This window comes from Sorex fumeus, unplaced genomic scaffold, assembly GCF_029834395.1.
Source record: "Sorex fumeus unplaced genomic scaffold, SorFum_2.1 ptg000045l, whole genome shotgun sequence".
Taxonomy (NCBI): Eukaryota; Metazoa; Chordata; class Mammalia; order Eulipotyphla; family Soricidae; genus Sorex; species Sorex fumeus.
Window position 1 is genome coordinate 4612815 of NW_026606102.1, and position 12468 is coordinate 4625282.

Consider the following 12468-nt stretch of genomic DNA (forward strand, 5'->3'; position numbering starts at 1 on the left):
CTTGGCCAGGGGGGTGCCTGCCCCAAAGTGAGGGGCATGACCCCTAGTGGCACCACCTGAGACTGATGAGCAGAGGATACAACTGCCAGCATGGACCCACTGTGCAGCCCCGGCAAGCGAGCGCCACGTCGGCTCGAGAGCTCACCCTGGTGGGCCCGGGTGCGAGTACCCATCACAGAGGCTTAGTGAGCCAAGTCTATATGGGCGCCACCAGCCGAGTGCCATCAGCGAGTTCAACAGCCGGGCAGGTGATGGAGCCCCGTCATCAGGACAAGAGCAAAACAAGGAGGGAAGGAGGGAAGGGAAGAAGGAGGAAATATAAATGATGGGAAGAAGGAGGGAATATAAATGATGCTTTAACGGAGATTCCAAGGCGGGTGCCATCGCCGGGCTGATTCACTCAGAAGACAAAAATCCTGTCCCTGACAAACCGGACAGTTCCCCGCGCTCTAGAGTAGCCTGACATGCCCTCGTCCCCGTGCCGTCCCTGTAGTTCTCCCTTTGCTGCGAGTCTCATTCCCTCTCCCTACGCCCACAGAGATGAAGCCTGCACGCTCAGGCCCACATTAAATATCACCGTCACGACCAGGAGTTGGCCTTGCCTGTTCCACCTGTCACTTCCACCCCGTTCTTCCCCCTGCAGTGGGTTTCCAGCAGGGTTGCACCCCATGCTCAGAGCAACACTCCCCTGCTTGCCTCAGTCCCCTGCTGGACCCCGAATGGTATGTGAAGGCAGAGCCTCGTCCATTGATCCAGAGTAGGGACCCTAGCTTGGTCATTTCAGGCTTCCAACACGAGTTACTCGGATCTTGCTGCACTGAGCAATACTAAGCACTGAACTGATGTAATGTCTTCCATGAACATTTATTAAAAATCATGGATGCCGGGGATGAGAGGTTCTGGATGAAAGCCTAGATTTGATCACAGGTACTGTGCGTATACAAACACACACACACACACACACACACACACACACACACACACACCTTATAGCATAAGACACTACATTTATTTACTCATATAGAATTACAAGTTAAACGTGAAAATCTCTGTGCCAGGAGATAACTCAAACAGCTGGACAGTATGCTTTGCATGCGGAAGGCACGGTTTCACTCCCCAGTACCTCCTGATCCTCCAAGGAGAATGGCCCCCAAGCACTGTGCTGGGAGTAGTCCCCAGGGACTGCTGGGAGCGGCCCCAAAATCCAAAGCCAGAAATCCAAAATGAACAAAACAAAACAAAACAAACCCATTAAAATCAGTACTATCTAGCTCCACATGTAGAATCAAGTGGTTTTAACTGTTAACTATAACATTAAAAAAAAAAAAAAGCTGGGGCTGGAGTGATACTACAGTGGGGAGGGCGTTTCCCTTGCACACTGCTGACCTGGGTTCAATCCCCAGCATCCCATATGGTCCCCCAAGCAGTGCCAGGAGTAATTCCTGAGTGCAGAGCCAGGAGTAATCCCTAAGCATTGCTGGGTGCTGTCTGTCCACTATCCTTATGTTGTTCATCAGTTTGCTCAAGCGGGCACCAGTAACGTCTGCATTGTGAGACTTGTTGTTACTGTTTTGGGCATAGTGAATACGTCACGGTAGCTTGCCAGGTTTTGCCATTCGGGCAGGATACTCTCGGTAGCTTGCCAGGCTGAGAGGGTGGAAAAATTGAACCCGGTTGGCCACGTGCAAGGCAAACGCCCTACTGCTGTGCTATTGCTCTAGCCCTAAGCATCACTGGGTGTCACCCAAAAAGCAAAAAAAAAAAAAAAAGATTGAAAAAAAATAAAAGCTAACCAGGAACACCAAAATTAATTTTAAGAAACACAAAAGCACTTCCTAATTTACAACCTTCCAAGCAAAAGTAAATGATCAAGTTATTAATTGACAAAGTGAGTTTCTTATCCTGCTACAAAAAGCTATTAACTTAAGAACAACATGACTATTAAAGCAAAGTTAATTGACTCTAGCAAAATTATCAGTACTTTCACATGACATTTCAATATGGCTTCTCTTTTGCTTTAATATTGCAATTACTCTGATGTAGCAAGAGCAATAACCGAGGATCCCGAGAGATGGTGAAGAGTCAGCTAAGGAGCTTGGCTTGTACACAGTCAACACTGTACACAGTTCAACCCTCAGCACCATATATAGCTTCCTGAGCACTGGCAGGTGGTCCCAAAACAAAACAAAACAAATTTTTCAAAAGGGCAATAATCTCCATTTTCTTCAGTGTTAAAACCATGATAACTACCAGTATAAAATCCAGGAAAAAAAGTGCTTTTGTTCAGAAAATATCAATATGCAGCTCATTTGAAGATCTTATCTTTTCAATGTGGTCACTGACAATGTGGTTCATTTCTAAGCCTTGCTGTTTGGAACATATTTAACCCTGGGAGAAGAGAAACCGAAATGGGACTTTTTCGTCAAAATTGTTCAATCTGTTCGGTCTAGAGTCTACTTTCAGCATGCTTCTGCCACAGATGCAGGGTGGGATGGAGGGATGGGGGTGTGGGAGGGATACTGGAATTAGTGGAGGTGGAGAAAGGGCACTTGTGGAGGGATGGGCACTCGATCATTGTACAACGGAAACCCAAGCACAAAAATTTGTAAGTCTATAACTGTACTTCATGGTGTTTCACTAATAAAAAAAAAAGAACATTTTAAAGAAAATATGAAAAAAAAGTGTTCAATCTGCATCAATCTTTATTACCATTTTGTCTGGACAGTAAACGGACACATGAGAGCTTAGAAGACAAAATTGTCAAACTCATACATATAAACGACTAGACTAATTTTAAGTAATGAAAGGGGGGAGATGGAGAATGTGCATCATGTGATGCAGTTCCTGGGCCTTCCAGGTTGAGAAAGGAGATGGACAGAGAGTGAGAAATGAAGACTGAGGGGGGCCCTGGCGACCTCCCTCTCTCCTCTCCTCCTTCCTGTTCCAGTCACATCCCTCTGAAAGTTCCTAGCAGGTCAAGTAGATTGAACCCACCTTATATCAAACTCTGTATTTAACTTTTTCATTAGAGTTTCACATTGCAAAAAACAACAACAACAACAACAAAAATGGTTAACCCACTCTGTCCATTTTCCTGAATTAAATTAACTAGAAGTAAAGCAATAACTGGGGGCAGGAGCAAGAATGCAGCGGGCAAGGCCCAACCCGGGTTGAATCCCCAGCATCCCACCCGAGTGCAGAGCCAGAAGGAACGCCTGAGCACCGCCGGATGTGGCCCCAAACCCGGAAAAAAAAAAGAAGTAAAGCAATAGTCTAAAGTTCTTGTCTTCCAAGATCAAAGAATTCCCCCAAATGAAGCTAGTCTTGTTTTAATTGCCATAAAATGATCATCTGCAACTATTGGTGCTACTGAGAAGAAACGTCCAATTAAGTTTATTTCCTTCCCAAGTAAGCAATCTTTTTTATTTTTCTAAAATGCTAAATAGAGACAGAGCCTTGAGGTTCTATAAATGTATTCAAGCAGTACAAGAGGACCGGGAAAAAAGGCAGAAGTTTAGCGGTAATGAGAAGGAGTTAAATAAACCTATTTCAAAGATTCTATAAGTAGAATAGATCAGATTAGACAAGCTTATTGGAAGGTAACAACACAGCTCATTTGATAAAGCAGTTCTAAGAAATCCAAAAATACCATTTCTCTTTTTAAAAAAATCAAAGAAGCACTTGTACTAACAAGAAATAATGCACAATTTGGCTTGATCAAATACTTCATTAATTTTTTCTTCCCCCCAAGGTATTGCCCTTTTAAAATCCTCTTCAAGTAAAATATAACCTAATTGTCTGCGCAGCTGCAGTTTACAAAGGGATTTTTATTTCAACAGTGCCACCTAGTGGAGCGATCAACACTTCCAGCTGGTCACAGGTTGAGTTTTTCTAGTCTCAAAGGATAGGAATTCCAGTTCCCAATAGCCTAAATCATATTAACACACAAATGGCGTGATGCTACGGGAGTATCCTGGTATTTTCCCCTTCTGAGAGGCTGTCATAAAAATTACTCTTGAGACAGTGGTGGAGGAACAGTGGCATTTGGTCGTAAGTGTGGAACAATGCCTGGTACATAATTACTAACACCACTGCAAACCCTGACACCCCAATTTCTAACCGTTAACTGCTCACCAAACGTATCAATATTACATCAGAATACTGTCAATGCAAGTACCTTAGTGATTTCTTCAGAAGCTCGCTGGAAGTCCTGAACATTTCGACAGTAAAATCCTATGGTACAGCTGGGGTCCATCTTCCGAAAGGACATCTTCTTGGGAGAAGGGCAGTGGAATGTCTGCAATGTGAAAATGTTGCTGAGGATTCGGTTTCATCTGATGGGCTTGTGACATGCAAGAATTTCATTCCCTTTCAAACCTACCAACGCCCTTTCCAGAATGGGGGCAGCAGATCCCAGGCAGGGGAAACTCCCCTGGAGCTGCTGGGTGTGGGGGTGAGCCCCCGCCATACACACAGGCCACCCCTTCTCCCGGCACGCGGGCAATGCCACCCTGGCAGACATAGGAAGCTTGCGCCTCTACCCTTGCACTCTTGCAGAGAGCTGGGGAATGTGACACAAATCAGCCAGTAGATGGGTGTAGACCAAGTCAGCTACCACTAAGAAGGGCAACGCAGCCTGATTTTGTTAGCTCTTCACAAATAGCACAAAGGTAGGGCATTTGCCTTGCATGTAGCTAGCCCGGCAGAGCAGGGTTTGATTCCTCTGCCCGTCTCGGAGAGCCTGGCAAACTACTGAGAGTATTCAACATGCCAAACACAGTAACAAGAAGTCTCACAATGGAGACGTTACTGGGCCTGCTCGAGCAAATCGATGAACAATGGGAGGACAGTGTTTGTTCCCAAATCTTTAGAAACCTTTTGTAAAAAAAGAGCAACTTTTGGGGGGCAGAGCGATTGGACTGAGGGTAAGAAGCTTGCCTTGTACATAGTTAACCCCAGTTCGATCCCAAACATCCCATATGGCCCCCTAAGTTGGGTCTAGACACCCCTTAAGAAAAAGAAGAGGGAAAAAAAGTGATTTTTAAAACAGATTCACAAAATCATGTACTGGTTCCCCAGAGACAAGAAGTCAAGCTGCAAGTTTTGGTAATTTTCACAACCAGCTCCTAACCATCTGCTCCTCCAGCCCACGCTCCCTCGTGCTCATCTAAGTCCAAGCTCATTTCTGGCCACCGGGACATGAGCGAAAGCTACTCTGTTCCTGCAAGCAAAGGCTGTTCTGCCTTCCAGTCCTCTCCTGGCCTGTCTCGTCCTGCTCTCCCTGCTTCCCAGGCCTTCCCTTCCCGCCTTGCCTGTCCTCTTCTCTGAAGCTCAGAGCACCATCGCCTTTGCGGGCTGGGCTGCTGCTCCAGGCTTTTCTTCCCTCACTGGAAGCGGCAGCTACCAGTCTCTGCAACTTCCAGAACACAGAGTGGGGGAGAGAAAGTGGGAGCCCAGGAGCCTCACTCCCACCTTTTCTTCTTCCTTCCACCACATTTGGTTACTTTAAAAGATTTCTACTGCTTAGCACGTTCTTCGTATCTCTAAGGACCAGGTTCCATCCTCGGCACCAAAAAAAAAAAAAAAAAAGGAAAGGAAAAGAAAGCAGAGAACCCACACTCAGATATGCTATCTTCCAACGTCACTAATGCTGGGGGGGTCCTGGGTGTGATCCCCAGCACCTCAATGCCACCAATGAGAGTAGCCATTCTCCAGTACAATGTCTTTGTTAAAAAAAAATCACTGCTGCTACCAGTGATTTCATTTGTATAGAATTTTTAAAAGGAGTCTATGCAGAATAAGAGGGGCATAAAAATGCATACTCACATGTTTTTATTTGCGTAAATAAACCTGTTAAGGATAAACAAACAGAAAGGCATAGGAGAGCAGTAGACCTTGAGACGAGACATGGGACATTCTGTGTAATTTTTATATTTTTTAATTACAAGTTTAATTATTCAAAATTTAAATTAAAATTTTAATTATTCAATTAAATAATCCTGGAGTTGGAGAGGCTATGCCGTGGGTAAGGTGCTCGCCATGCAGACAGCTGAGCTGGTTCTGTCCCCAGAGCCATGGGTGCCCCCAGCACTGCCAGGAGTGATCCCTGAGCACCACCGGGTGTGACCCAACACCAAAACAATCTGTTCAGAACACTTAAATCCAAATCCGCCCCCCTCAAAAAAGAAAAAGAATCTGGGACTGGGAAGACAGCAAAAGGGCTGGGGCATGGGCGTGAATGAGGTCCAATTCCAGACACCTCTCCTGACCCTCAACCAGGGGCAGGGAGTAGACGGGCCCCCTCCCTGACCAGCACTGACACAGGTGCCCAAAAGACAGAAGAAGGGAAGGAGGGAGGGAGGGGAGGGAGAGAATGAAGGAGAGGGAGGGGCTGGAAAAGGAACAAGGAAGGCAAAGATAGAGAAGGGAAGAAGTAGAGAGGGAAGGGGAATGAACCTGCTGGATCTGGACTCACGAACTCAAATTTTCCCAAACAGTCAATGCCTAAAACTAACGAATTTTAACTTGGAACTCTACTAAAATGAAGAACAAGGGCTTTCATACTTGTCATGTTCATAGTGAGTCAATCACTATCACTCTAACATTCTCCTACATCTGAGCTATCCGATTTATAATGTCTCCCACTTCCTAATCAGAAAACAAGCAAACTGCTTGGAAAGACAACTGAAAAGACAACAATTTGAAAAGACAACTCTCCTAGGTAGCAAGGTCTGTAGCACTGTCCTCCTGTTGTTCAGTGATTTGCTCGAGTGGGCATCAGTAATGTCTCCACTGTGAGACTTGTTGTTACTGTTTTTGGCATACCGAATACAACATGGGGAGCTTGCCAGGCTCTGCCATGCAGGTGGTATACTCTCAGTAGCTTGCCGGGCTCTCCGAGAGGGGTGGAGGAATCGAACCCCGGTTGGCTGCATGCAAGGCAAATGCCGTACCCACTGTGCTATCACTCCAGTCTGGTACCAACTCTTCTGGGTCATTGCTGAAATACACACAGCATTAAATCATTGCTGAAATTAGTGATGTGCCCAGCTCTTTCCACAGCAAAAGGTACAGAATATTTTCTAGTCTTTATGACTTGATGAAAGGCCAAAGTTTATACAAACCCTAACAAAATAGTTTCACTCATTATACTCAATTTACAGTATTGAGCAAAGTTCTCGAGTAAGAACCAGCCAAATGAAAGCAGAGCCGGCTCAGTGCTCACTGCCTCACCGCAGGAATGACAAAGAGTAAATTGTTATTCATGGTTGTGTCGACTTCAAGAGAGAATTTGATATTATTTGCAGAAACACAGAAACATAAACCTCTGATCACTGAGAAACGGAATTGCTACTAGGTGTTACAGTGCTCATCTTAGTTGAGTATTCAGAGGTAACTGATAACACTTTACCCTAGTAATTATATTGTATTGCTCACCGAAAGATTCTGAAGTCAAATCAACATTGAGCCAAAAGTGAGAATCATTTCTGTCCCGTGCAGAATAAATTCAGCCTTCAGTTATTTTCCCCAGTGTACTGACAAGCTATGTTCACTTTGTGATAATTCTTTGACCTGTGCACTTCAGATGATTTCCCTTTTACTTTTAAAAACTCTGTCAATTCTGGGGCTGGAGCGATAGCTCAGCAGGGAGGGCATTTGCCTTGCATGTGGCCAACCCGGGTTTGATTCCCAGCATCCCATACGGTCCCCTGAGCACCGCTAGGAGTAACTCCTGAGTGAAGAGCCAGGACTAACCCCTGTGCATTGCCAGGTGTGACCAAAAAAGCAAAAAAAAAAAAAAATTTTAATAACTTTAATGCCATGATTCTCTAAGTTGACTAAGAGAAGAGTATGAACCCCTTCTGAAATTTGAAATTAAGGGGCTGCAGGAATCAGAACAGACTCGCGTGTCTATTAGTAAGGCCGTTCAAATTAATAGACTCTTAACAGTAAGACAATAGAATACTGAAACAGAACAGACCTGGGTATTTGTCAATTATTGTCAGAACCAGTTATTCTGAAGGCGTATCATAACACGGTATAACAGCTTCACTTAGGACATTTCAACTTAATAAACACATACACACACCACACACGAGAGAGAGAGAGAGAGAGAGAGAGAGAGAGAGAGAGAGAGAGAAATTACCTCTCTGCTAATCCTAGCAGCTTAAACTTTTCCCTGCGTCACTTACAACAGAACCCACGGACCTGCCTACCCTCATAGCGAACCCAGCTGAGTTTTTATCATTCCCTTCTAAATTCACACTACCCACTGACTACCCTTTTCCTTTAGGGTCACTAACACTGCTCCCTCGAATCCTCATTCTCTGTCTGAAAATGGCAGTGGATGAGGCAAATTTAGTAATTTCTCCTCACACTTCCCTGTGGCCTCTCAGTTCTCATGCAGGGTTGCCCCTGCAAACCCCACTGCTACCAGAGCCTCTGAAGAGAACTACTCACATTCACTGCATACTGTTAGCAACGCAGTGATCAGAGCCACGCAGTGATTAGAGCCAGAGATAACAATATCCTCAAAGGCACAAAATCTCTGGAGTCTAGACCAATATAAGAAAACGCCGCAAGAACTTAGAAATGAACACACACAAGCCAAGCACCAGGGACTAAGTTGGAGAACAGCTCCAAAGAGGACGTGAAAGTGCTTAGCACAGTACCTGGCACACAGAAGAGCTCGATAAACAACAGCTTTAAAACAAAAGAAAGAAACCAGTCTGGCTTATTTTCTATTGTTTTTAAGTTGAGCTCTGGAAGTAGCGGAAATTTTATAAGAACCACCAATATCACTTAATAAATCTCTTCTTCAATCACTAATATTCTGATAAACTACTTGCTTAAATTTCATAACCCACTATAACAGGAGACACTTCAAATATCAGCATTACCACTAGTTATTTATATGGAATTAAAGAGCTAGGATTTTTATTTTCCCATCTATGACTCAAAAGAAGAACTGATCCAAAAAGTTACTTCAAAAAATAATTTTAGGAATAGATATATAAAGTAAATATAAGAGCATATAATTCCTACTATCAAACACAAAATTTCAATGACATATAAGCATACAACCTAATAGCCAGGCAAGTTAAGGTTACAGGGTAGCTAAAATCTGTCTACATGGAGCATATGATAAAAAGCAAAAAGTGAAATTTTATTAGTGTACAAAGAAAAATACTTTGTCATATTTTAATTATATTCTCAAAGAGGAAAAATTATGCCAGACATGAACAATTTAAGATAAATACCAATAAGGAGAAAAAAAGAGAGAAAAATAGCTATCCACAGGAATTACCCAGTTCAATATATTCTATCAACATCTAAAACTTAACAGCTACAACCCATTTTCTTGGTATCTTTTTATGCAAGGAATAAATGCTACGGTGGCTTTAAAAGTTTCCTGATTTCACCAAAGTGAAATTTTTACAAAGTCTCTTAAACCAACTCTTCCTCTTCCTTTCTCTACTCCCACCTAGCTTTCAGTTTCCACAGAGCTCTGTGCCCTTCCTAACACTCAGTGGGTAAGCAGACGCAGGCCATTTGTCACCAGATATCTTCGTGACCTCTCAAAATACTGGACAAAGACACTAACATAATCTGGATGGAGAATATTTCAAGCACCTACTTTTTAAAAGGACCAATTTTGAATATATACCCTAAAAATAGAACTCAGACCTGGGTCTGTGTCTTCGGACCATAACACTGCAGCTATGAGTGACGACGTTCTTCTCGTACACAATTCCATCATGTCTACACCAGTGTCCATCACTCAACTTGCAAATACTCATTCAAGCTTATATGTGAGATACTATAATGGGAGAAAGGAGAAAACAAACCCGGTCTCTGGTCGCAAGGTAAGTTAAAATAGGAATTTACAAAGGATGCCAGGATGTCTTCTGATGTATCCTCCTGAACCAGACTTTAATTATCCAGCTGACCTTGTGTCATATCTGCACCTTATGCACCACTTAGTATTAGTATTTGCTAAAAAGCTATTACTAAAGCAAAACACACTTCCAATCTTCCAAGTGCTCAAGAATTAGTACACCACACCACTCAGCTGACAAAACCAGTTTAAAAGTATATAAAAAACATCACTGAGGATCATCAGTAACAAAATGCAATAATTATCTCTCACTTGTACATGGTCAAAATTTACTGAATTTAAATACTGGAACACAAAGAACTCTCATAAGGAATAAGAGGATATTAGGAAATTAAAGCTAAAACAAATTATTGGATAGCCAACTTGCACTCTTTCTTTCTTTTCTTTTTTTTTTTAAGGCACCATGATTTACAAAGTTGTTCAAACATCTTAACTAAAGGCTAAGATTTAATGGGTAAACTTAAAGCAGATATCTCCTTTAGTCATCGTGTTATTTTAACCCAAATTCATTTTCTCGCCCCCCTCCTCTCTTGTTCTTCTAAAATCCCAACATTTAAAATTCCTTAGTACTATTCAGTTATGTATCTATAAAACTACTTGGAGGGCTGATCATTAATTCTGGCTGGGCTAGGAGAACTAACAAGTTAGAAAGCAAGACAAACGGAGAGGGAAGTACATAATAAATTAAAATTCAACAACAAATCATTTAATCTTTGACCTTTGTGTTGATTATGGCTCTAGAAACGAGTAAAATATTGACTATTAGTGTGAAATTGGAATGCCATGAAAGCAGCGCTGTCTAGCACACCTCTCAATAATTAGAATTTGCGAGATCAGTAAGAAAACAGAAGTGGCTCTTTATCTAGTACCTCGAGAGGGAAATCCTTTATGCTGACATCTACAAAAGACTGGCAGTAATGAGGATCCATGTAAATCAAACTGTCATCTACAAGGACAAAACAGAAGACAAGTAATTCAAAAAACACCTTATTATTACACTGCTTACAATCCAATTTCTATGTAGAATAGCTGAAAAAAAAAATCTGGGAGTAACAGCTTGCCAGGTTGATATTCATTGACTAAAACATAGGTTTGCACAGGACAGATTAAATTTTGCATCATCAAATATGCTTGTATAAGCAGAATTTTTATAAAGTGATGAGGCTGTCATTTAATTTTTGGTGATAAAATTACTTTCACAAACACACAATTATATTCTACGGTTTGCATATGAAAAATGTATTGCGCTACGTTATCTTGACAGGGAGAACATATTGCTTGTCATTTGATCATCAACTAGCACCACCAAAACTGGCAAAAAGTAAATATGTAAATAGCAACTGCCAGAATATGGCACCTGAAATGTCTTCTGAAGTTTCGTGAAATAAATTATGCCTTGTTTATGCAATAACAGAAATTAAACATACATTTTGCAGAATCCAATTACGCTGTGGACCAAATGACAAATGAGGGGCTAGGGCAGGATTGATGAATTTACAAGGTATTCATTCTGCTCTGTTAATCATCCTGTGTCCAGAAGATACAATATTAACTTCCTGACTTGTGAAAGAAAACAATGAAGAAATACATTTTACGAAGTCACTAACCTTGAAATCCGGCAAAGTAATATGACTGTTTGGGTTTGCCACCAATAATCCCCACACAATATTCAAGGCTTAAAACACCCTGTCAAGAGAAATTAATTCAGGTTTAGAGATGCAAGATGAATGGCAATTACTCAAAACAACCAAACCTATATTACCAGGGATAGAAATTGTGCAGCTTTTACTTTCAGTTTTATTTATATTATATTGGGCCCACGTTTTGAAATCCTTTTGTCTACTAACTCAATATTAACATGAGTAAGTCAAACCTTCTAATCAGCATCAAAAACATTAAACAATTATCACATACCGGATGAGCGGATAGACCAGGTTACCGTATTAGAGAATAAAATTCTACTGGGGCCTCCGCAGTAGAGTATATGCTTTCCTGCATGAAGGTCTGGGTTCAATTCATGACTTTAAAAAATATATATATATAATAAAAATTTTTAATTCCAGTCAAGACCAAACACTTGGCCTTTTAATTAGCTGGCTCACGGATTAGAATTAACATTTTAAAAAATCACCTTGGGACTAGAGAATTAGTACGAAGTGTAGGGTGCTTGCCTTCCACAAGGTCAAGCAAGGTTCAATCCCTGGCACCCAATCCTGTCCCCTGAGTCCCACCAAGAGTGATTCCTGAGCATAGAGCCAGGAGTAAACCCTGAGCACTGCCAGATATGGCCCCCAAGGGAAAAAAATTAATAAATGGCCACTCCACACAAAGCATTTCAAGGCATTATACAGATGCAATATAATTCCTATGATTCCTATCCAAATCCCAGTGGCATTCTTCAAGGACATAGAAGCATGACTAAAATTTGTATGGATCCACAAAATTCCCTGAATAACCAAAGCAATCCTGAGAAAAAAGTGAAGAGGTGTCACATTTCCTGACTTTTAATGATAATACAAAATTAAGGTAATTTTGTATAAGTATGGTAAAGAACTGAAATGCAGGCACTT

The 12468-nt window shown here is 41.9% G+C and overlaps 1 protein-coding gene across 2 annotated transcripts in view; it reads right to left on the reverse strand.

Annotated features, from left to right (window-relative positions):
* ATG4C (autophagy related 4C cysteine peptidase) overlaps positions 1-12468 on the reverse strand; it is a 69360-nt gene that overhangs the window by 13447 nt on the left and 43445 nt on the right. Inside the window, exons 8-10 of one of the 2 annotated variants that reach the window (XM_056122232.1) lie at positions 11506-11584; positions 10768-10844; positions 4178-4297 (exon numbers count right to left, since the gene is read on the reverse strand). In XM_056122232.1, coding sequence (XP_055978207.1) covers positions 4178-4297; positions 10768-10844; positions 11506-11584 — 276 coding nt within the window. The remainder of the gene's footprint in view (positions 1-4177; positions 4298-10767; positions 10845-11505; positions 11585-12468) is intronic. The other variant, XM_056122233.1, reaches the window with a different exon arrangement.